The following is a 27,158-nucleotide window of genomic DNA, read 5'->3' as shown; positions in this document are numbered from 1 at the left end:
CGTAACTTAAAGTCAAGTTCGGGAAAATTGGTAGGTCAATAAATACATACGTGTTTTCCTTACATTGTCTTTATTTGTTCATTGGTAGCTATGTACATATGAATGTATGAACATAAAATGATTGTATTGTACATGTACATTACTTCTACACACAATTGGAATGCTGCAATACTGCGGATTGCGGTCACAGACGAGGCACATACAGTTATATGTATTGGATGACTGCTATACTGTTAAGTATAGCAGTAGCTATACCTCGCTTGTTCTATGGCAGCCGATGGATAAGCCTGCTAGCAGCATTTGTCGCAAATCCTCGAGACACTCTGTGTATAATCAGTGTCGACGTACCGAGGAGAAATTGAGGGGAATACAATTACCCTTTCTCTGTCATTACCGAATAGGTCACGTGATATTGTGACACATGCACGACGGAGACGAATCCGGTCACGTGACTGAATCGTAGCGGAAGCGTCGGGATTCTCGCCGCCGGGGAATAGGCGAAAGGTAGAATAAGGCATGGGGGGAACGATGGCGTCGTCGAAGGGGTAACATAGAGTGGGAGACATGACTTGAGCTGGCGACACTGTACACCAGGCATGGAATTTAACTGATCGACCCTTAGGGCCGCACCATATGAATTGCACGTGGCACATTAGGGTGACTCTCGTATGAATAGATTTCCACATCACCCATGGGGTACTATCCTCAATGCGTTTTTTTTTTCGTCAGTGGTATCCCCTGTAGGCCTAAGTCCACTGTGTCAATAATTTCGAAAATTGCTTTTTAATTAAATACAATGTCAACAAAATTTTACTGACGTTTAGCGATAAGGCGTTGGTCGTTAACATTCTACAGATTTGCATGCATTTATAAATAAATGAACTGAGTGAAACAGTGGAAAATACAATATAAAACATTTAAGAATATTTTTATATTGTTTACAACGCAAAAAGACTATTTTAAGGGAAGAAATTAATTTTTATTTAAGCACTGCTTCCCACAATCGATGCAGAATATTTTTATTTTGCATAAAGATCCACAGTCACGTCATTAACCCATTGCCTTAAGATTTATTATATGGTTTCAATGATTAGAATTTTTTTGTAGTTCGTAATTTCATAGAAAAGATCAAATTTATATCTATTGTATGCCCACATGTTCTCCAATAACTATACATGAACAAAACCAAAATAGAATTTCTCTCTCATCTTGGTTTAAAGATTAAATTTATTTATTAGACTCTGTTCAGAATCTTCATTACGAGTCTGACACGATATCGTAGGGCAAGGGGTTAATATCGCGTAAGTCATAACTGGACTGCGGATCTTTATGCATTTATAGCAAAAGTGAGTAGATGAAATTGAAAATTGTAGGAAAATTTTGAAAATTGAAGATGTCACTATATGATCTCTCATTGAAATTATGAACGGCGGAATTAACGTTAGATTTGGATTAAAGAAATCTTGCGATCGACGCAGACAATTTTTATTTTGCATAAAGATCCGCAGTCTAGTCATAACACATCGCGTCGGTCATAATATCGCCTAAACCATAACACATGGCGTTGAATTTGTACGTGTTTGTGTGTGCAGTAGATTTATTATTTAGGTAGGTATTATTACTGTTCTGGATAAAATAAAATTGTCATTCATGTAAATTTCGTAGTGACCTCCGCGGTTTATATGAACATGACGTTTTTAGTTCCGCGATTTCCCTTATTTCGATGTAGTGGAGAGCACTAGAGGAAGATGCAAGCTACTTTCAGTTTTCTCGTCGCCAATTAAAACGTTACGAACACCGTTATCCTGCAACGCACGAATGAACACAGTACAGGCGGCCAATTAAAAACTTTATCAGGATTGCGAAACCGTTAAGCTATTGTTAATCGGATAGAAATTCTGTTCAGCGTTTGAGAGATGTACATATATTTCATTCACATTAACATTACGGCGCGTGAAGCCGACGCACTCATATAATTTTGTGTTCAATCACTGCCCGTTGGTCTCATAACCGTGGAAATACCTGGAAATTCTGCACAAAGAAATGCTCAATAATTATTACTTAATTTTTGATAATTATGAAGTTTAATTTCATCATTACAGGTCGTATACATTGAAATATTAATTTACAATTTACCTAACACATTTAATATATAGGCTAATTTATATATCCGCAATTCTCGCTGTCTCTTATGCCTTTGACGATTTTATACTCTGAAATTCGTATTGGGTCACCCTGTATAATGCATTAGCTCGACCGCAATTGGAGCATGCATTTGCAATATGGTCTCCGCTCTGCACAAAACGTTGTGACACTCTCTCGAGAGTGCAACATAAATTTCTTATATTAATCTCTTTCGAATCCGTTTCGAATAGTTTCATCTGTTATATAGATCATCATTTTAGATAGTCTTCCAGAAATAGTCTTCGATAACAACAACTTTGAAATACTTTTTTTAGCTCCACTATTATTTATTATTATTATTATTATTTATTGGGTATGGGAATAAGTTTCCGCCCATTTTTGTTGAAAAGAAGCGCATAAACAATTCCCATAGCGTGAAAACGTTTTCCAACAGTAGATCGATCGACGTTTAATTCAATTGACAGTTCTGCAAGTGTTTGACGTGGATTTCCATCAAGTAATGCTGGGAAATCTGTATCTTCGAATTTTTTGGCACACCATCGCAATCTTTGCCCTTACGTCGAAATCATAGTTTTGATAGAGCATCGTCCCTGTATATATATATAAAATATATAATAAATATTATATAATATTGAAATATATAACACCTTTCTTTAAATGACTTCCCGCAAATGCTGCTTGCTTGGAACAAAATTCGACATTTTTCACGCGAAGAATTGACTGCTGTTCACGCTCGAATTTATTGCCACTAACTGCGTTTTGAAGCTTAGACATAGACCTTTCAAAAGCATGTACTACGTTCCATCAAATACGCGACCGGCACTTAAGACACTCAAGTACAACGACATCTCCAAAAGGGCGGAAAATTATTCCCATGCCTAATATTATAAACGGACCGAAGCCCTGTTACATAAATGTTTACAATAGAAAACAATAAAAGACTACTCGTATAATAACACATAGAAGGGACATGCACAAAAACTAAGGGTACAAACTGATATGGTATTATCCTATAATCCTGCGTGTTTTTTTAAACATGTGCAAAGACTCGATGAAAAAATCAATACGATTATAGAGAGTGCTAGAGTCTGCAATAATGCGATTTATTGGATTAATTAATCCATAGGTAGATCTGGCTTTAAGGGTTTGAAATCCCGCTCTAGTTCTCAATACACGTTCAGGTTCACATAGAAATTGATTTAGTAGAGAGGGACAATCAATATGATTATTAATTAAATTAAAAATAAAGCTCTGGTCGGATACTCTTCTTCAAGCAGACAATGTTTCTAGGTTCATTGTGGTTAATATTGTGGGGTAATCATGATCAATGAATGACATTGGATTATTTAAACATCTTCGTAAAAATCTCTTTTTCTATATTGTTGTGTACATGTTAAAATACTTTCAAGATGGAGCTTTCTCTTTAACAGATCAAGAATTATTTTGAACTTTTACATAGTTCTACACTAAGTAATAAATATAAAAATTGTTATTCAACTCTTCATGTTGTATTAATGATTATGAATAAAACAGTTTTTCATTGAAAAGGCATGTCTATTGTATTGGAATTCCCTTTTAGTTTAATGAACACAATATCATATAAATATTAATTCTTTTCAAACAAATTTTTTCATTTATTTTAATTCAACGAGCATGCTGACATTATTTAACGAGAAAACTCTGGGACACCTTGTGTGTACGCAAGCAAAGTTGAAAATGAAAAAGTTTGACGAATGTTTACGGTTAAACATGAATGCAGAATTATTCGATCAGTAAAAAGGCGACACATTCCAAAGTTTCCGTTGTTAAATAACAAGCGTGTACCTGGTTGCCAGATTATTAAGACAAAATCCCTGATGTGGCAGCAATAATGGACAATGCAGAGCGTTTTTTAAAACTTCAATTGTGTAGTTACGTATCAGCTGTTCCGTGCATGTTCCGCGAAGGTTTATGAAATAATACAGACCGTACAATAGAAGTGTGCGTTCTGGTCGATGGTAAATCGGCACACGGCGAAAGAAAAGAGATATGGAATTGAAGAGAGGGACGATAACGATGATGAACAAAAAGCGAAATTATTTTTTTTTCACGTCGGTAGAACGTCTGTTTGATATTTAGAACAGATTTCATACTTCCGAATGCATTCTTCGATTGGAAAAACGATTACCGAACGGAAACAACGAGAATATCGACAACCTCGGAAGCTGAGTTTTTTGCAGACTTCCGCTTTGGTGCTTCGCATTCTGTTTGAAAGTCAAAAAACAAAATTTAATGTAAGTCGGATTCTCCGGAGAATGCACAATGACTTCCTGAAGTGTTGTATCGATTCTTCGCAGATTTTCTTTCATTATATTGTGAAACAAAGTTCTTCTTTTTAAAAACTGTGAAGTGACTTTCGCAGCACGTTCTTTAGAAAGCAATTTGTAAATACAATTTTAAATACGAGTTTTTACAAAATAAATTTAATGGAATAAATTTTAAATTAAATAGGAAATTATATTTACTTAAATGAACTGTTTTAGAACATTTTCTACTTTTTTACAATTTTCTGTGTTGAGGCATGCTCAAGATACTTTGAATTATACCAGAAAATAATTATTTTTTATTATATTCGAATGTGTGCGTTAATAAAATCGAGAAACATTGTTGGAGGTTATAATGTCTTCTGTTAAAAAATGAATTCACCGATCATTTTGAGGTTCGCTTCATTAAGACACAATCTATCAATATTGGAATTTAGTTTGTTTATTTCGCTGTACCGTGAATTTCACACATGAAATGTTAACTTCCATAACCGAAGAATAGCTCGACAGATTGCGCGTTTACACGGAAACCGTGAACCTCATTGATAGATGTCTCTGCAGCGTAAACGATTATATAATTATTTCATCGTAGAATGAATTTCCAATTCTCACGGTGATCGGATTAATTGTCACGATCGTAATATCCGTTTCAGATACAACGGAATACGTGATTTTGATACGCTGACGATACGCATGCCCGCCATTGTTATTCTTTGAAAATCGTTTGGACGATTCTTTTTGTTTTAAACGAAACACAATACGAGGCGTAAAACTACGTCGGAATAAAAATTCACGCTTGGTTAATCGAACGCATTCGATTCGGAACGGTTATCGTTTACATGGAGGATCTACCTACACAGCCGGCCGGATCCTGATAAATCTTCACCAGATCGTTTGATCGTCCTTGTTTTCGACCTAAATTTTGTTTTTGGCAGTGCAGCGAGTTGGTTTTATGTATTCACGGTATGACACGGATGATAGGTGATTTATAGGCTCGCAGGTTTCAGACAGCTTTGCATATATGTATGTAGTATGGTTGGTTCATTATTGTTTCGAAATGTACGTAATTAAGCATGTTAATGTTCCCTGCGTGAACGTTAAACGAAACATCGTTAGTTATTACTAATCGAAGCAACACGAACCAAAGCATTACATCGTACACATGCGGAAAATAAACTTATTATCAGTAATAATGTTCTGCACTTATGACAATGTGTAGATCAAATTCAAAGAATGAAAATATTGAGATAATCTAAAAATACTGAAATAACTAAAATATTATTATCAACTGATTAGAATTATTAAGAAAAGTCTGAGGATATAATTTTCCACTGATTGGAATTATTAAGAAAAGACTGAGGATATAATTTTCAACTGATTAGGATTATTAAGAAACACTGAAAATATTATTTTCAACTGATTAGGATTATTAAGAAAATCTGAAAATATTATTTTCAACTGATTAGGATTATTAAGAAAAGTCTGAGGATATAATTTTCCACTGATTAGAATTATTAAGAAAAGACTGAGGATATAATTTTCAACTGATTAGGATTATTAAGAAAAACTGAAAATATTATTTTCAACTGATTAGGATTATTAAGAAAATCTGAAAATATTATTTTCAACTGATTAGGATTATTAAGAAAATCTGAAAATATTATTTTCAACTGATTAGGATTATTAAGAAAAACTGAAAATATTATTTTCAACTGTTTAGGATTATTAAGAAAAAACTGAGAATATTATTTTCAACTGATTAGGATTATTAAGAAAAACTGAAAATATTACTTTCAACTAATTAGGATTATTAAGGAAAAGAACAAATGACTATGTAGCTCTGTATTTTGCAATTAATGCAGACAATTGTTAGTCTGCATCAAAGTCTGCAGTCTAATTATTACTACATTATTTATCAGCATTTTGATTCATACTAATATTTTTCACAAGTAACATAATATTTATGAAGCTAGGGTTTTAAATAACCAGTATGAATTAACATGAAAATAGAAGTTTATTATATTTCTAGTGTCTTGGACATGATAGATGTCACTGAAGTGAATAAAAAAATAATTTCATCAGATTCTTATCGCTCGTGAAAGTGACAACATGCTTATTGCAGAATCTTCCCTGCAATTGTGAGATAAAGTATTATTCGTGAAATTATATTTCTCTTATTTTCTTAGCTCCAAAGTAATCGATAGCATAACCTCATTAAGGTGGTGTAGCTGGTCTGAGAAAATAAGAAGTATTGATTGATTTTGTAAAATATCGAGGAGGAACTTAAGTTGACACATCCAATAGTATATACATATACGTCTGTGAAATTTGTCCAATAATTTTATTCTTAATCTTCATTGAATATTTAAATTAACAAAGATTACGAAGGAAATACAAATGTTAAAATTTGTACTAGTCAATCAAAACTTACACAAGATTTCGTGTCACATTTAATGTCGTAATTAATGTGCTAATTTTTATGCAAATCAAATATTGTCTGCATCAATTGCAAGGTACTGGAACCAAATATTTGTTTTTTTTCTTTTAATGACTTTAATTAGCAGATAATACACCAATACCCTTTAAATCTTTCAATCGTTTTATTGTTTTATAGTTCATGAAATAATATTTGATATTATAGCCTGTTGCTTTCATTAATAATATTAATGAACATTACTATAAACGAAAATTTACACAAGCTTCATTTTTGTAATCTTACAAATTGAATGTAAAATATAGAAAACAGAACATTTTTATTTATAATATGATAATGAAACTGCACGACTATACATATTATTTTTCCAGTGTGTTATTGGATATAGTACCTCCTTTCATATTTAATGAAAATTTCATGAACATTTCATTGAACATTACAATTATTTAAAAAAACGTCGTTGAAACGATACCGAAGCCTTTATATTTAAAAACTATTTTCCACAAAACGAATGGGAATTAACAAAGCGTATATTCTAGTGTCCGTTTAATTAATTTAATTAATTCCATTATTTTCATTATTTTCGTGATACATGAAAAATGTTCTGTTAATGATGAAATAATCACTGAATTTTATGTACAGCCACCGCAATTAGTCTGTCCGCCCTGAGCGAGTATAATTAAAATCTGTTAAAATGAATCTTGCATTAGACGAAATAACGGAAGATGTTTAATTTGTACACTAAAACCCCGACGAAAAACACGAGCAGGTATAAGCACGGATGAAGATTCAAGTGCGTGTGACAGTTTGAGGGCAGATTATTAATTGGAGGCTCCGGAGCGTGTCGGCTCGTTTTTTCCTTTGTCAAAATAATTCCAACCTGAAAATTCACCGCTTGGCACTCGTTTATCATTTCATTTCGGTCATTGTTTTCTGGATTTTTCCGACATAATATCAAGTGTTCCCTGTTGTCTATTATCTATCGTACCGTCGTGTTACTGCGGGCAAATAGAATTGCGAGACTGAATAAATTTCTATCAGTTTCAGAATTGGGGTAATTGGTTCTAACAAATTATGCACACGGTTTTTTCCTCATATTTATTGGGCTATGTCGTTTACTTGTTATTGGGTCGTAAACACAATCGGTTAGGTCCAATCTCTCTTATTATTACACTGCAAATTTTATGCATTTTTGATCAAATTGGCTACGCACAATTTAAACAGCTGTGGCATATTAAAAAGATTTAAGGACATCAGTGTATCAGCTTCAGTTTAATAAGATAATTAAAACATGGAAAATTTTTTATTTGGCACCTGTGTCTGGCAAACATTCTTTATTTTGCATAAAGATCCACAGTCTACTTATTATTTATTAGTAGACAGCGGATTTTATGCATTCGTGACAAAAATGAGTAGGTGCAACTCGAAACAGTGAAAACATTAGAAGAATTTAAAACCACTGTTATATTATTTTCGACCTATTAATCATACTAAGAAAGAAAATAAATTTTTATTTCACTCCACTTGATTGCAAATCAAGTAGAACATTTTTATTTTGCATAAAGATCCGCTGTCTATTTATTAGACACGAATAAATAGAAAAATGAAATGACCGTGTGCAAGGTTACAACACTTATGCGTTATTAATTTGTACTTCACAGAATGTTGTCACTGAAATGTTGTACTTCCTTGGAAGGGGTGATTCCTCAGGTTATTTCAAGCAACTTTGTCCTTTTCGAAAATGATCTCCGCGGCCTTAGTCAGGAATTATTAATGAAAATCACGGACCAATGGGCTGCAGTGGGCGGATTCTGGCTCAGCCAATGCCAACGCCACGCTTGCATCTGTCTGAAGTAGCCGTGCTCTGATTGGCCTGTGTTTTTCGTTAATAACTCCTGAACAAACCCACGGAGAACATTTTCGTAAAGGAAAAAGTGACTCGAGATTACGTCAGGAACCATCCCCCTTTCAAGGAAATATATCTTTGGGACATCTTGTACATAAAAAGCTTTTCTGGCTACCCTAATATAATTACCGAATGCAAGTTACTTCTCTTCGATCAAAGTTACATACATTTACAATGACTAAGAATTTATGTTACAATTTAATATTTATATTTCCGGTAACTGCGCAACTGAAAAAATTCTTGTTTTGCATGAAGGTTTACTCACAACAGTTTTAAAAAGCGATTGCGCTAATTGGGTCCACCCTCGGTCATTCCAACACGATAGTTTGCCGGGCCGATGAGCACCACGTGAAGAAGAAAAATAATAAAGCGAATGTTTTGTTTTGGCAGAACATAGCACGTGTCCATATGTCATTGTCATGGTCGTTTTGGATATATTGGAGGAACATCAAAGGGAGCGGAACTTTTTGCACGTACACGATGCGGTTTCCGGCACTTTACGTTCTATCAAACTCCACCGCTTGACTCTCTCTACAATTCTCGTTCCCTTTTACGCTCGAGATCTTTTGACCAGTAGACCCTTTCATTACAAAAAAAATTCTCTGTAATTACGTGAAATGCGTCCCCTCTGCCCTTGTCCAGCACCTCCCACGCTCGACCCCGGTGCACTCCTGATCAGTTGACTGCAACTTGAATAAAGATCGCCCCAGCCTCGCGAAAAAAGAACGCGACTCCGATCCCCTTTCATCCTGCTGCGAAAGAATCGCAGTAGTTACGATCTGTATTACGCGATTAAAATTTCCTCCGCGGCGAATGCTAATTACTCTAAAGGACTCGTTCTTCCGCCAGACACGGGAACCTTATTTTTACTTCGCTCTCTCTCTCTCTCGTTTTTTCTCTTTTTCGTTTTTCTCTCCCCTCGTAGCAGTTTTATCGACGACCGAGGAACTCTGTTGTCGACACGCGAACGGGAGCGATGAAACGCTGCACGAATTAATTAATAAATATTCACGAAACCATAAATAACGATTCGCAAGGCAAATACGAACCGTCGGTTTGCTAGCGTCACTTCCGACGAAACGGTCTGTTGTGACGGCGATTCGAATGATTGACTGCGATAATTGAATTGAAAGTCTGCGATGTAATCTCTGTGCTCGAACGTTCAGCTATTTGCTAATAACCGACGACTGTTGCACTGTTGCGTCGACGAAATTTCTTTTTCAAGCTGGGTGATGCGACTTGGGTCCGTTTTCACCCAGATCCGTATCATTTAAATTTATCTTTAATTCATATTACATTCATCGACATTTAAATTCTAATTTTCTACTAGCCAGTTCATTTATATTCTCATTGTTATCATTTATAGTTTATTAACTCACTGGATCTTTATTCGCTTTATAAATATTAAAAATCGTTGGTAACTCTTATGATTATGGATTTCTATGCAAAGTAAACATAGTTTACCTCTATCACAACATATAAATGTTAACAAGAAGATCTCACCCCCATTCTTCATATAATTTTGATAGGTTCAAAACAATTTAACAATTTTAATTCTTGTACTGTTCTTACCATTTTTTATTTTTCATCCACTCCCACCTTTGTCATAAATCCTTAAAATCCTTAGTTCATTTATAGCTACTGAAGAGGTTATGTATTTTGCAGGAATTCAGTTTTAAATTGATATTTAAGTTTAATGTTCGTACATGTAATTTTCTTCAAAGATGTATATCATTCTTTATAATAGGTTCAACGTAACTTGGCAGTAAATAAATCGTTTAAGTTGTTGCATCTTTAAAATATACTTTGTAACATTCTTTATAATAAATTGAATGAAACTTGGCAGTAAATAGATTATTTGAATTGTTGCATTTGTAGAATGCACCTTAAAACTCTGCTTAAGGGATCGAATTCCACAAATTTTGTGTTTCATACAAGATTAACATTCTTTATAATAAATTGAATGAAACTTGCAGGAAATAGATTATTTGTGTTGTTGCATTTTTAAAATGTACCTTGAAACTCTGCTTAAGGAATCACATTTCACAAATGTTGTGTTTCATACAAGATTAACATTCTTTATAATAAATTGAATGAAACTTGCAGGAAATAGATTATTTGAATTGTTGCATTTTTAAAATGCACCTTAAAACTCTGCTTAAGGAATCACACTTCACAAATTTTGTGTTTCATACAAGATTAACATTCTTTATAGTAAATTGAATGAAACTTGCAGGAAATAGATTATTTGAATTGTTGCATTTTTAAAATGCACCTTGAAACTCTGCTTAAGGAATCACATTTCATAAATTTTGTGTTTCATACAAGATTAACATTCTTTATAATAAATTGAATGAAACTTGGCAGTAAATAGATTATTTGAATTGTTGCATTTGTAGAATGCACCTTAAAACTCTGCTTAAGGAATCACATTTCACAAATTTTGTGTTTCATACAAGATTAACATTCTTTATAATAAATTGAATGAAACTTGCAGGAAATAGATTATTTGAATTGTTGCATTTTTAAAATGCACCTTAAAACTCTGCTTAAGGAATCACATTTCATAAATTTTGTGTTTCATACAAGATTAACATTCTTTATAATAAATTGAATGAAACTTGCAGGAAATAGATTATTTGAATTGTTGCATTTTTAAAATGCACCTTAAAACTCTGCTTAAGGAATCACATTTCATAAATTTTGTGTTTCATACAAGATTAACATTCTTTATAATAAATTGAATGAAACTTGGCAGTAAATAGATTATTTGAATTGTTGCATTTTTAAAATGCACCTTAAAACTCTGCTTATGGAATCACATTTCACAAATGTTGTGTTTCATACAAGATTAACATTCTTTATAATAAATTGAATGAAACTTGCAGGAAATAGATTATTTGAATTGTTGCACTTTCAAAATGTACCTCAAGACTCTGCTAAAGGGTTCACACATTTCACATTCAACTTTGGTGCAGCTTAAATAAAAGACTGTTTCAACGTCAGCTGTTTTCGCTAGTGTGGAACCAATATTTCCATGTAAAATACTATCAAGCACTGTGCGACAACTGTGTTCGTTTGATCTCGATCTCACAGCGGCTGTTTGCTTAGAAAACAGACGTTCCAATGTTTAGAAAAGTGGCACGAAAATTTTGTGCGCTATGTACACGGGTCAAGTAGAAGTAGGAGCCTCTTGATTTAAAAAAGTGGACGAGCACGACAAGTGCCTCTCTACCTTATTCCTGTAGTGTCCCTGCTCTCTGTCTGCGTTCAATTACACCGTTTGATGATTTTTTTTAGTTTCATCGCGTACTTGAACATCCTTGATCCTGACTGTGTCACCAGTGGTAACGCTGATTACTCTATTTCACTTATACTTTTATTGCTCGGTCAGAAGCTAGCTACGTTCTGAATTAAAAATTGCTTATTTCTCAAATTATTGGTACGTCGCTCAATGTTTGAATTGACACACTTTCCAACGAGTGTGACCAAATATTCTGCAACTAAAACTTCCTCCTCTACATTCGACACTAACACGCACGGTAAATACACGAGGCAAATTCAGAGTCAAACGGTTAATAGCGTTTCTCCACGAGTGTTTATAACCAACAAATTACGCGGCCAACAGATTTAGAGCGTAAAGAGTTCGGTGTATTATGTTGGTAACGTTGATTGAGTCAAGGGTCCACCATGCTTGTGGCACAAGGTGCCTTTATTTATCAAAGTGTAATTAAGTGCATTTAAATAAAATCATTTCGTTCAGTTATTCATAATACAATAGATTATCTCGTGTATCCTGCTACATTATGTAATTCAACGCTACTTTATTTTCTTCTAATTTATTTAAAAGCCAATTGAATACATACAGCAGTTTATTATTTACACAGAATAATTTTGGCGGGCATCGTACTCGATGAATTGTTTCTTTCGTTCGTTTCTCCATGGAAACTATCGATTACTATTGGTACGATTTTTTTATTCCCGCTAGAAAAACTGCAGGTTTTGAACGTTACGTCGTCATTAAGCTAAATCTACTGCTTTAAATTTCAAATGACGGCCGGTCTTAAATGTAACTTGTCAAGTTATTCGTAAATTAAAAAGAAAAAAATAGAGGAATAAGAGCGCTCGGATATTTCCGGCGACCCGAAAGAGAATAACGAGATACGACATCCCCGCTGGGATAAAGTAAATTCAACTTTAAGCGAACAATTTTCGGGAAGTGATGAGTGCCGTTGTCGCGGAACACCACGGTTAAATGAAAAGACAGGTGCATTTAGTGCGACATCACCCTAACTTCCATATCATTAAACGGTCTCTTAAATTCATTTGCACCGAGTGCAGTCTTGCTCCGAGTTCATTCTCGATTTCTACCAACTTCGCACTATCCTCCATTTCTTTTTTTAATTTTGTCCTGCTGGAGAAGCTTCGCGAGAATTTCAATTTCGTATTAAACAATTACTGCTGAACAGGGAATCTCTTAATACTTGCGAATTTAATTACACTGTACTGCTTTGTCGAATTTTATCAAATTATTTTTATCGTGTGATCATTCATATCGTGTTTGTCTTTTCGGAATTTGAGGAGCTTTAATCTTTAGAGACTTAAATTATTTCGAATTTTCATCAACGAATACAGTACTGTTGCACATACATTTCTATGTATAACAATTCTATTGGATCTATTTCGTTTTAGATTAAATGTTATAATTGGACTGCGGATCTTTATGCAAAATAAAAATGTTTTAAAAATTGATTTCATTCCTTAACAACTTTGTTACATTAAAAGCAGCATTACAACATTCTCGAGTTGTTTAAATCATTTACTGTTTTATATTTCGGCCAATGAATTTCTTCACAAACGCATAAAGATCCGCAGTCTAATAATAATAAATAGAGCTTTCCTATTGCACTAGCTCTCTTGCTTTCCTTCTCTCTTTATGAGAGAGCAAACAAATTTTGAAATATTATGGGTGTCTCAGCTCAAGGAGAGAGGCCACCTCTAAATATCTCCTTTATTTTTAACAGCACAAAATATATTTGTCGCGAGTTCGATCCCAACGCCGGCACCTTTGGAAATATTCTATGTGCCATTTAAAACTGTGGTGCCCAAGCTGATTCGGAACCCACCTTATAAAAACTGTAGGTCCCGTCAATGAACAAATAATAAATAAATAAATAAAAAATATTTATGGCATAATATTTAAATGGTATCGAAGGAGGAATATCATAGAAGAACAATTTTTTTTGTGCTGTTATTTTTTCATAGTTTAAGAAAAACAAGTTTTCCCGATAGAAAATAACGCTGACATTGAAAAAACAATGAAAAAAATAACCGGACGAAATAAATTGTTCTTCTATGATATTCCTCCTTCGATACCATTTAAATTATGCCATAAATATTTTTTGTGCCATTAAAAATAAAGGAGATATTTAGGTGGCCTCCTTCAGCTGGGACACCCTGTATATAAACATACATATATATGTTTGGTAAAAAATATGTTTGGTAAAAATTGAAAACGGAGATGGATTTTTTTTTAGTTGAAATTTGATAATCCCCACATGTGTGTGAGAAAATCTATAAAATCTATAAAAATAGTACAGCACTCCAATTTTTAAAAAATTGGTATATTGAACGAAAAATCCAATCACATTCATTCGTGGAATTTGTTTGAGCATGTCGAATCAGTCGGTTCAGCACGTTCGGCGAATCCGCGAAATTTATTAACACTACACTTGTTACATAGCAAACATAAAGTCTGATCGAGCAGAGCTTTGTAGCTTGATTTTAGTTCATTTTTTATTTATAGCTTTGTTCTTTTGGAAATGTACAAAGCCTCGACATTCCGGGAGGTTTTTCCATGTATAGCGGACGAAACCAATATTTTCGCGTAAAAATTGTTCGGACAGCTCACGCCGGTATAGTGAATATTGTAAGAACGACGTAAATATTGTTTTGTGTATCTCGATACTATCTGGTACATCCTGGACGTATCAAATAATTCAACTTTTCGCCGAGCACGTACATTGCTTTTCAAATGTTTGGTTTCTCGTAATGCGGTTAGAGAATTGGGGAAACCCACGGTGTAACGCGGTAGTTTCGTTGAATAGAGGCACAAAATTCAGGAGAGAACTTCCCAAATGCGTCGTTTCAAGCGTCGAGATTTATAGGGATTGTTGGAGAAGGGAAAAAAGCCAGGGGGAACAACAGATTTCTCAAAAATACCGAGCATAGAAAAAAAATTACAGAGACATTTTTCCAAAGAGGATGAATCGATATTTTTCACTATTATCTAGCAGCTTCGAATAACCTATTTCTTGCAAGTATAACATTACAATAATACATCTTTTGTTAGTTTTTAAAATGTAACTGCGCTTCTTGCGCAAGCTCCTAATTTCGTATAACACGAATTTGTATGACACAATAATTTTTAAGCTTTATCAGCTTAATGTAATTAATTTTGAACCAGTTCTACGATTTCAAGTTACCAGTACCTTTCAAGCTACGATTTCCAATTATCTAAATTCTATAACAATGTCATTAAAATCTCTCGCAAAAATGTAGACGGCAGATTTTCTCTGCTAACATTTTGTGACCATGTGCCATTTAAACTGTGCTGCCTAAGGTGGTTCGGAATTCACCTTATAAAAACCGTAGGTTCCGTCGCGAAAAAACCCTGGCAGTTAAGTGCGACGTAAAATAACCATTAAAAAAAAACATTTTGTGAATAGCACCTTCAAAAATTCTGTACTTTCGAAATTTCAAAGTTTAAAATTTCCATAGCGTAATAATAAAATTCATTGCCCTTTGTTTCTTTAGAAAATTTCTCTCTGAAAACATTCAAGTTTCTTCACTCGCATTCTCGTATATACAATATGTATTAGTTTGTTGACATTAATTTATGCATACATAAACGTAATTCGAAATTTATGTGGTTTTCAATGTTTTAGCCCAGAAACAGATTAATGAAAAACTTTTTGAACCTGCTGTGCTTTGAACTGCAGCAGCTTCGCAAAGCTTTCCCTGTGCGTCGTATTTTTATAGAAAATGAATTAATCCTACGAAACCATGAACCCAGCGAAATTACGGTCGGACGTACTATTAATATGAATTTTTTAGAATTTTAACGAACAAAAACGAAAAATTTCGTACGTTCTGTATATACAGTTTCCCAGTGATCGTAATTTACACGGCGAGGAAATGCGGGCATTTTCTTGAAACCGTAGCAAACATAATATATGAGAGCATAATAACTAGACCGCGGATCTTTATGCATTTTTAATAAATGTCACTGAATAAACTGCAGCTGAATGAAAATTTTAATAAAGTCCGACATAAATTTAACGTCTTTCTTCGCGTAGTAAAACTACAATATTTATCGAGGTGGTAAACTTCTGTCCGATCCTCTCTTTGATCAATTAATCCTTCACTATGAAATACTTCGAAATTACATGGAAACACATTTTTTAGTTGACAATTATTGATACTGTGAAATAATAAAAATTTACTAACTGCTCATCATACAGAAATATGCATTCTTGTATGCATATGTTATTATTCATTCATATTGCTTTAAACTAAATAAGAATTTATGCACATACCTCTTTGGAATGGCTCTATACAAATTTAAATGATTGGACTGCGAATTTATAAACGAATTAAAATAGTTAAAATTTAAAACTTGCAAATAGGCATAATAGAATGCCAGAAAAATATTTTTAATGCTTGCTTGGTGCAATATGGAACAAGAAAGATATTAATTTTCATATCAATATTTTATTTATGTATGATAAGTAGACTGCGGATTTTATGTATTTATGACAAAAATACGTATCGACATTAATGTATTAGTTTCAGGTTAATAGGATAATTAAAAGAACAAATTTTGTTTTGATTCCTGTGTCCTGCAATCGATGCAAATATTTTTTATTTTACCTAAATATATCCGCAGTCTACTGATAAGTTATGTCATGGTAATAATTTCTATAAAAATCTGAAAAAGTTCATATCATATCTTGGAACATCCTAAATTAAGATTATCACAAATATTTTTCCAAATAATGCCTTGAAATATTTTATATTGTATTAAGTTGGCGACTAAGTTCGCGACCTCCACATTTTCTCAAACAAAGTCATTTATATATATTTTTTAAGAACGAGTATTTTATATCAAATTAATCGCAAAATTCAGATCATTCCAATAATATACAGTTCAAAAGGAATAGTGACTGGATGAGGTTATAACGATACAATAAAAGAATTACGAAACAAAAGGTCAAGAATTTAGTTGCCAACCTAATAAATAGTACGAAGCAAAATAGTTATTACGAATTGTTTGAAATGGTTGAGACACGGATGACCTTCACAGTTCGAGGGTGAATTTAATGTTTCATCGAATCGACGAGAAAAGCTCGTAGAAAGGGAAACAAATGACGCGAAAATCCGTGGCATTGTACGAAATGAAAGAAAGGTGAAATCGAGGGGTGAAAAAAGTAAGAGTATGGTGATACCTCGTTAGCTCCGCCTGTCGTCGATGGAACTGACATTTCACTGGTTCGTGACGACCTTCATTTTCGCCGTTCATGGTCCAGGAAAGCACGCGTGGCCACGCGGCCACGCTCGAGTTCAGCTCGAAGAGAAGAAGCTTCGAAAACGCTGCTTGCCCGCGGCTTCCTGCGGCAATAAATAAAGCTGATAAGCCGGTTCGGTGTTTGCGAACGTTTTACTATTTCTTTTCCATCCTCCCACTATTATTCTTCATCGTTTCGGTGCCACAATGGACGACGATCGGCCAGGACCCATTGCTTCGATTTACGACGAGTGCTTACGGTTTTCCTTCGGTCCGTTCGCTGCCGTGTTTGTTGTTTATGGCGATCCGTTTAGGGCCGCCGAGCTTTTTTTTGGCTTGATATTAGTCACGAGTAATGGGTATTTGATGTAAAGAAGAATTAGGAGGTCCGCTTTTTTCCCCACCCGGATATAATTTATCTCCTTTCTTCGAACACTCAGTCCGAAAAATATTCGGACGATGAATCAGTGCATTTTCTTCTGCAGCGTCATTCATTAGTTTCGAAAATAGCGTGTCTCTCAAACACGTCTGACAGTAGACCTATATTATACAAATAAAAATTTTCTACTTGAATTGCGATTTAAATTGGAATGATATAAAAAATTATTTTCCTATGCGTTTAATATACAATGGAAATAATATAATAGTATTTTTTAATTTTTCCAATGCTTCAATTACAACACTATACCTGTCCCTGCATATTTTCTCTTATGTCTCAATTGTTAAAGTTACTCATAGTAGTAATTACAGAGTGTCACAATTTTATTTGTTGAATTTTCATTGAAGCTACAGGTAAAAGAAGTTGTAAACAACGACCATTACTGTTTTCAAAAATTGTATACATTATAAATGTAAATTATTTTTCATATTAATTGTTAGTTAATTGTTTTTCATATATAAATTTTTTCGAAAGTTGTTGTACAAGTCTATCAAACTAATTCTGAAGTCTCGAAAAGGTACAAGTTGTTTTAAAGCTCATTTTAAACAATTCACACATTTCGTTGTAAATTGTGTACGGACAGATATTTTTTTTTAAATAACCACGTAGTTTCTGCGAGTGAAACGTTCTTCGCGTTTGGCTACGTCTCTATAATTTTGAAAAAAAAGGTCACGACGACGAAATAAAAATTTTCACAGCGACGGCGTTAACACTATTCCGCCATATTGTTTTTCCACGGCGGCAATAATTCATAAAGGACGATATCAAAAGTACGTGCGCTTCTACGCGAAACAAAGCGACGAGGGATGTGAAAGGGTATGTGGTGTGGGTAGAGGGAGGCGGGTGCCTGGTTTTTCGCACCTGGATGGTTTTGTTTTTGGTACGCGCAACAATTCGCAGATAATGGGAACATTTTCGAAACACTGCCGACCAATGTGACCTATGTCGGAAACGGTGAAAACCTTTTTTCCCTTTTTTTAACAATTCACAGCGGACACGGTCCCTGCAGAATGAAACTTTCGAGATTCGAAACGTGGGTTCAGCTTTGCAAACACTTTGTCGCATTGCAAATTCAATGGGGTACGTAGACCATTGAAAAATCTAGGAATTGTTTTATTATCGACGTTCGGAGAGCAACTAGATTCAGCGTGCACAATGTTTGACAATCTCTGAAGAACGTTGGCGTATAAAAATTTTGTTTCGAATGGAACTGAATCAGACAATCTCCGTAGTAATCCGTGGTAATCTCTCGTAGCATGTACGATGTGCAATATTTTTACTCCATGGGGAGTAGAATGCAGTTGCGAATGCTCGTATTCGACACACAATATACTTTCTTTAAACACATTTTAACAGTGTAAACATTTTTAGACTTGAGATTGAAACACGAACTATTTATAATCTTTTTTTACGATGAATAAGATACTAACAATTTTAATACGAGAAATTTTGTACCAACTTTTCAAGTCCAATAAATCCAATTTTATTATGTTCAAGCTTTAATGTTAAAAATGCTACAATAGTTTAAATACTTATTTTCCGTTGTGCTTTGTTTTATAACAAAATTACTGAGAGCATGTAGAAACTAGGAGACATATTAATTTCAAACACTACTGAAAACCCGCAACTTTCTTGGCTAGCATTGGTGCACAAAGTTATCATTAGTGAGAAATTTTTGTATAAACTTTTTAAATCCATTATAAATCCAATTTTGTTATTATGTTCAAGTTTTAATATCAAATGCTAGTTTAAATATGTTTCATAACATATTTTTAGAAATTTATTAGAAGTTTATAACTATTTTTAGAAATACTACTAAAAACCCGCAACTACCATCAGTGAGAAATAGTTCCTCAAAAAGCACAAATGAGTTTCATAATACCACTGATGAATGAACGAGAAGACTAATTATGATGAGTAACACGAGCTGACAGTATAAGTTGATCTCATCCGTCTTGGGAAGTGATTCTGACCTTCATCTGTCCTAATTGGACGAATAAACGAAAAGCTTATGTTCTTTATCAGTTGTCATCCAACACTAAATGACACTAAACGATTCCGGGAGTCAACAAGCAAGGGATCCCCTCGATATGATTAGTTTTTGGAGCTTTTAAATTTACTCAATGGCATATTTGAATTTGTTCAAGTAGTCAAATATTATTGCAGTTTGTACAACTAGAGAATATTTTTTGAGGCAATCTTTATAATAGAAAGTCTAAAAGTTCCAAATCGCGACTGTGAGAAATTAGGGTGAAATACAGATAAATCTTACTTGTAAGTTTGTCTCCTTAATTCACAGCAGATGGACAAAGAAGTCAACATCTTTCCCAGTGTCACCAGATGAAGAGCACACAGATGAAGAGACACATGCACAACACAAACGTTACACATATTAATCGTCCAACGAAAGATGGCACAGAGGAACTTGTAAATAGGAACCACGCGATATCCCTACATCGCGCTACACGTCCTCCGCGATTGGCCGAAGCGTTTGACGATGACAGCAAACGAGCGTATTGAGTGTGACTGTAATAGAGCGATGTGGTGACGCCGAGCTCCTATGACGACCGTTCCCCTCCAGAACCTAAGCGTAAGAGTGGGATCCGCAGCCCATAGCGTCAAGAGTGGGGTCTCATGGATCCCCCTGCACCCCACTGTCAAAACTGCGACATCTTTCGTTGGACGAATAATACAACATAAACGGGACACATGCACGATACAGACGAAACGCGTCACATGACCCCTAAGTGTAGTGGCTAGGCAAGGGAGAATTTTCGTGGGGATTCTCAGGGATAAATACAGTAAAGTCGCGTGTACTGTCCAACAGCCTGTGTTCTGCACGGACAGTGATCGCATACCGACATTATTTTTTTATGACTGCGTCTACCGCGCCGAGAATTCAAAAGAAAATTCAAAAGAAAGCCGAACGTAGAGAAGGACAGCATGACAGTGATCGCGGACAGTAAACGCGACTTTACTGTACATAGTGGGAAAGGCAGATCGTGTCGCGCCAGATCGAGAGATTTGTGTCCCTACTCTTCCCCCACGCTTCCGGTGCTAGCAGAGAGAGGGTAACACCCCCCTCCCTCATTACTGATGAGTCCTCTAGCAAACCCAGGACGAAATGCTTTCCTTTTCCTCTTCTCCCTCGCAACATTTTCAGCTGCCACTAAACTTTGATTAATTTTCCACTTATCAATCTTTGGAGAAAACATACCGTTAATGATAATGCTAGGATGTTCCCCTAATCGCGTCAGTGAGCATTTCCGATTCACTATTTCCAGAGCAGATATATTCGGGCAGAATCCATGCACACGTCTTCGAGGATTAGGGAAAACCCGAAGCACTGACATAGTTTTCAGCCGTGTTAGGCGAGTTCATAATACATCAATTAGTATTTGAGACGCGGGAAGAAACTTCTAACTCCTCGTTCCGGAATTAGAGGTTGAAGTTGCACGGGAGATATGTACAAACATAATTAATAAACGGTTTAACTACGTTTCCAATACCCTAACAAAATTGATGTTATCTGAATTGTTGCATTCTTAAAATCTACAAACTTGAGCATTGAAGCTTACTTCGTATTTGACTATTAAAGTAACAAATTTGGATTTCAGCGGCAAGTATTACAACCGATTCGAATACTTAAACGTCTAGATCAAAATCAAAGTAACTGTTTCTTTTTCATTTTTCACATTTTTCACAGGGTTCCCACGCATGTTTCACGGTACGGTTCTGTACAGACAGAAGAGTTCCAGCATTCCTACTGCACATTCCTCTTTACATTCCGTGAATACCACTTTTTCCCGAATTTTGGCACGAAAGACTGTGTTTCTGGAACAGTGGCATTCGATCATTTCACCAATGATGTTCTTTTAGAGTGATCCTGAGACAAAAAGTGTTTTTGAAAGAACTACCTGCAACAGTGATTTTAACCTGTGCAAGAACTGGGTCCACGAAATTTACGGAATAAAATTCCTTTCCTATTTCCACTTAACTGTTTGGAAACTCATTAACAACGTACACTACTGTGAAAAAAGAAGAAGCACTGGGCATATCTAATAGAAAAGCGTAAAAAATCAAATAAGAACACAGTAAGTTTCGAAAAAGGATTCCGCTGTTTAATTGAATAGTTCTGAGAATATTTCTACATAAAGATATTGTTTGTCATTATAGCTTATAATTATACTGGGTGCTTCTTTCTTTTGCCCAGTAGTGTATAAATTCATTTTTAACAATTTATAGTAGTTTTAATAATATTAAACAGAAACTGAGATAGTTAACAGTAGAACGGATGAGTCAAAATGACTTATTTCTAATTTTGTCTTTTATCAGAGATTTTTTGATAAACTTTTTCATACGAGCACAAATTATATGGATTTTACTCGTGCATTAATGAGTTGAAAGTATTTTTATATTGAATTTTTTCTTCCGTTGAATTCAGATTAGTTTAACGTAGTTGAAGTAGTGTGATGGGGAAACTCGCGACGAATGTGCGAACTATGTGGCGAATAAATGTAATGCATGAACTTTTTGGTGGAGACTCATTGTCTACAATGCGGACATTCTGATGGACATTTAATGTATACATGCGAACTTTGGATATGCACAGTCTCGTGAACACTCGCTTTCTAGTCGAAAATTTGACGTGATGGGTATTTGTATGCTTGCATAAATTTCAGCAGCATCTCGGTACATGAGCCGAGTTTCATCGCGAATTTATAATTATTTACAGACAGCTTACAGGCAGAATCCCCCCTATTTAACACAGTCCAGTGTATTTAAAATATCGAAACTGTTCTCACGTCAATAATATTTTACAAAATTACATAGAAATTGAGTTTTATCAATTCTAAAATTATTGCATTTTTACAGAAAAATTCTAATCATGGTAAATAAATGGCAGACTGCAGAATGTCAACAGATAAGTTACCTTTTTTAACCGACTTCGAAAAAGGAGGAGGTTACTCAATTCGATCTGTATGTGCCTTTTTTCGCTTTTTTTTCTATGTATGTTCACCGATTACGCCGAGATGGATGGACCAATCGGAACAAAACCTTTTGCATCTTGTAGAGTATGTTCCCGGGATGGTCCCGTGCAAAAGAAAATTTACATTCTTTTATTAATTACGATTTTATTTGCGAAAATGTAGGGTGGTGATACCGTTGTGAACTCCGCTGAATGTTAGACATTAGGAACAGTAACGACGCGACGTCGTTACCGTTATCGATTGCGGCTTTCAGATATTTATAAATTACGATTTGGAATATGACGGCTGACAGAGATAAAAAAAAGTGTGAAATAAAAAAAAAACTTTAAAAAAAAAATTAATCCGACTTCGAAAAAACGCACTAAAAGGTATGAAATAATTTCCATTTAATTTATGTGAATACACACGAACTTAAATACAATACAATCTTTTCGGAGGCGGCGCAAAATTGAAAATTTTCGACACTGGAAATTACGAAAATCCTTATAAATTCTTCTAAATACTAATATATTTATATTTAAATAATATATTTGCGCCGAGCCTCCGAAAAGGTTGTATTGTATTTAAGTTCGTGTGTATCCACATAAATTAAATGGAAATTATTTCACACTTTTTAGTGCGTTTTTTCGAAGTCGGTTTAATTTTTTTTTTCGTGGAAATACTGCAACGGTAGGTTTCAAGTTTTTAGAATTTGTCTCGTCTTTCAGTGTACAGGGTGCCCAAAAATATAGTAGTTCTTTGAAAGGGACGATTCACGAGATCAGTTGAAGTAACTCTTTCCTTTACGAAAATGTTCTCCGTGCCTTTGATCAAGAGTTATAAACGAGAAACACGAACCAATCAAAGGGCGGCTTCAGCGGATGGATTTCGGTTTGACCAATGACAACGCCCCTCGCTCAGCGAGGCCTGTGCTCTGATTGGTCCGTGGTTTTTCGTTAATAATTCCTCAACCAAGCCGCGGAGAACATTTTCGCAAAGGAAAGAGTTACATACATGAAATGGCCTCAGGAATTCTTTCAAGAAAGTACAACATTTCTGGGACACCCTATATGAGCGACGGATCCCTGTTGTAGTTCGACCGATCATTTTATACACGCCAACAATACAACCGAGGCATTTTAAGCTTCATAAATTGTTGACTTGGCGAAAATTGAATGGCCGCCTTCGTTCGTATCAATGTCCCGACGCGAAATTCTTTCGCCGCAGATCAAATCAAAATCTGAATGAGCCGCGTGAGAACACAATGCGCAATAAATATTGATTCGAATGCCAGGAACGCAGCAGATTTCTCGCGGTGCGCTGAACGATGCCGTTATAAATAACTGAATGCGTTAACGAAGGTATGTAAACAGTATAATGGCGTATATTTCGGCTGTATTTGCTGTTTCTGTTTGGTTAATTCCTGCGGAACGTTGTGCGTGTTCGGCGTTCGAATTACTGTCGAGATATATGGCGTGATCCATTAGAAATGCTACACCTAATTATCTCTTTTATCGGCGAGAGATTTCCTCGCGGACGCCATCCATCTTCTTTTCAATCAGACGGGCCCGGTTTATTGTAAATCTGCGATAACGGTGACTTTTCTTATCGTGTTTATAAACAATTTATTCACAGTGTTATTTGAAAAATTGCCTGGCTTCATTTTTAGTTCGATTCACACGTTCCCTTACGTTTATACCAACGTTAATACTCATTAGAGCTTCCACTTGCATAAATTCATGAGTTTATATTATAAGATTGTTAATTTTTTTGAATGGAAGTCTAGTTACAGATACACTGAATTTTTAGTATTTTTATAAATTGTTTTATAGAGCATTAAATTACTAAACACTATAATAAAAAATATACGCTTGACAGTATTATGTCTTAGTTATTTATTTTTTTACTTATTTCAGGTTTCTTCGAATTTTTCTGCAGAAGTGTGTGTAAGTTTAGTTGAGAGACACAAAATATACAAGATTATACTATAAAAGTTGCTTTATATAAAAAAGCTGTATATCAAATTTTCCTATGTATTTTTAAATATAACAATAACTTTGTCTAGAAAGCGTTACAATAAATTTCCCGTACACATGTAATACCGTTGTTGCATAAAATTTTTCTTTTTACATGGAATAAATAAACGCGTGATATTTTACGCTATTAAGCGAGATGTTGTCGTATCTGTATAAATCATTTCAGCAGATTCGGAGGTGATAAATGTAGATTTATGTCACCTGCCCTTTTTTAGGGAAGTTTGCGCAGAGACGGAGTTTATGAAAATATTCGACACACATTTTTTAGCTGTCAATATTTATATTAAACGGGAGAAACTGTTTCTCGGAGTCCGAGCGGAAGAGTTATTTAACTTTATAATTCCTCGCGCGAGGAATAGCGAGGGAAAAACAGGTAATTGGAAAAACAAGTCATTGGCAAATTCAGATATTGGAAAATTGGAGCTTGCTCTACCTAATGTTTTTATGAATAACAGCGGTGAAGCAATTTTTCTTTTTGAATGTTATAACAACAGTAGATATTAATCGTATTGACATTGTTATTATCTGGAAGTTAGATACATTCATAGTACGTAGCATATTCGATTTCCACTATTTCATTTTTCTTCAATATTATTTTAAGGGTGGGAACGATTTTAAAAAGGAATCAATACAAGCTGTATTATGTGATGCCAATTGCCAATCGTACTTTTTGAGCAGCTAAGAAATGTAGGATATTAGAAAAACAAAAAATTGAAATTCTTAGAAAAAATTAGAAAAGCTGTAATTTTTCGAAGATATAGAAGCCGGTGCGGCACTGAACCCCTCGCTGGCTCGGTCGTCGAGCGTGTGCAGCGGTGGGGATACAATCTTAACCCTCGGACAACGGTCGATTCGGCTGCTCTTTACTTTACCGGACTGAAAATTTGTGGCTTCCTTCTATAAATTATGATGTGTTTGATATGTAATCCAGTAGATTTGTACCCGGGGCGGCTGCAGATCGAAGTTTCGATCCTGTAGGATCAATGGTTCAGGAGTTACGCTCGCTTAAAGTTGAACAATCTACAGTGTTTTCGACAGGTCAGGGTGCCATATTGATAGTGACGTTCGCGCGCCGCTTACCGAGTTTGTTGTGATTAGGTCGGGGGAGAGGGGCAAGGATCGACGGTTCTGTTCGGTAAGCGGCTCGCGGTCGTGACTACAAACCAATATGGCGGCGCCCTTACCTGTCAAAAACACTGCAGATTGCTCAACTTTAAGCGAGCATAACTCCTGAACCATTGATCCTGCACGATCGAAACTTCGAGCTGCACCCGTTCCGGGTACAAATCTACTGGATTTAGATACCAAATACATCATAATTTATAGGAGAAAGGCACAAATTTCGAGTCCGGTAAAGTAAAGTTTACCCGACGATTTTTATAGCTATATAATTTGACAATGCTTCACAGTTCTAAGTAATAATTTTAAAAAATTTACTTTTGATGATATCTCGTGAAACAGCTATTCAGTTAGTTCAATTGCCACAAATTGAGTACTTGAATGACAATTTGGATGTTCCCGGTGAAAATAGACTCGGGCACAGCCGTCGGATGGTTAACAGTTACTGTAGAGACCTCTGTTACGGAGAGTTACGGAGATAATACCGTAATGGCAACTTTCACTCATCCGAATGATTTCCCACCCTCTCACCGACCCGCCAAGTATGCTAAAATAACCGGACACTAACCTCGGAGCACCCTGTAGCTTTTTCAACCCATTTCCGTCATTTTAATGTATAGAATCAATTTTCCAAAAACGTCCCCGTTTTCCAGTCACCGGATCATCGAGAAACGGGGGTCGGTTAAGCGGATTGCCATTCGTTCGTTTTGTGCGAGGAGATGTGCGCATTACGTTTGCATCGAGTCAGTTAGCTCTGTGCGGATTTCAGCTCGTTTCAGGAATTAGTCTGTTTTGCTTTCATTTTATTTTTCTTCGGGGAATGGCTTCGAGATAGCTGAACCCAGGTTTATAGGGTTGCCATAAATATTACCACCGCTACCTACCGCACAGGGATTTGCATAGGAGAAGCTTGCACTCGGTGAAGAAGTACGACGAAATTGCGGGTGCAGGATGGATCTGCTTCGGGAGGATCGCTTCACGGATACTCTCTTAGCCACCAATTAGACAGGTTCATTACCGGTGGCAGCACCTCTTACAAGACAACACACCAGGTATTTCTCATTTCATCAATGGCGCTATCAGGTTTGATCTTGAAGTGGAAGATCCTGGACTCTGGATATTGTAGAAGATGTCTCGCAAAGGACCTGTCAATTCGTAATAATTTTTTATTAGTTTTTATCACAACGTATTCGTGAATGTCGAGTTTCAGGTATGGACAATTGATTTTAAAAAAATATAG

At 35.2% G+C, this 27,158-nt stretch overlaps 1 protein-coding gene across 13 annotated transcripts in view; it reads right to left on the bottom strand.

Moving 5' to 3' along the window:
• The window catches only part of LOC143214797 (uncharacterized), a 308,560-nt gene continuing 281,402 nt past the window's right edge, over nucleotides 1–27,158 (bottom strand). For 9 of the 13 annotated variants that reach the window (XR_013010218.1, XR_013010221.1, XR_013010217.1 and 6 more), the window contains one exon: nucleotides 23,305–27,063. Coding sequence is in view for 1 of the 13 variants with exons in the window: in XM_076436196.1 (XP_076292311.1) it covers nucleotides 26,998–27,063 (66 nt within the window). In the remaining 12 variants the exon portion in view is untranslated. Of the gene's footprint in view, nucleotides 27,064–27,158 lie in introns of all 13 variants that reach the window. The other 4 variants (XR_013010224.1, XR_013010225.1, XR_013010216.1 and 1 more) reach the window with 3 other exon arrangements.

The sequence above is a fragment of the Lasioglossum baleicum genome, chromosome 13 (assembly GCF_051020765.1).
Source record: "Lasioglossum baleicum chromosome 13, iyLasBale1, whole genome shotgun sequence".
Classification (NCBI taxonomy): Eukaryota; Metazoa; Arthropoda; class Insecta; order Hymenoptera; family Halictidae; genus Lasioglossum; species Lasioglossum baleicum.
The sequence above is the reverse complement of the archived record's forward strand: the minus strand, read 5'-3'. Positions and strand labels throughout refer to the sequence as shown.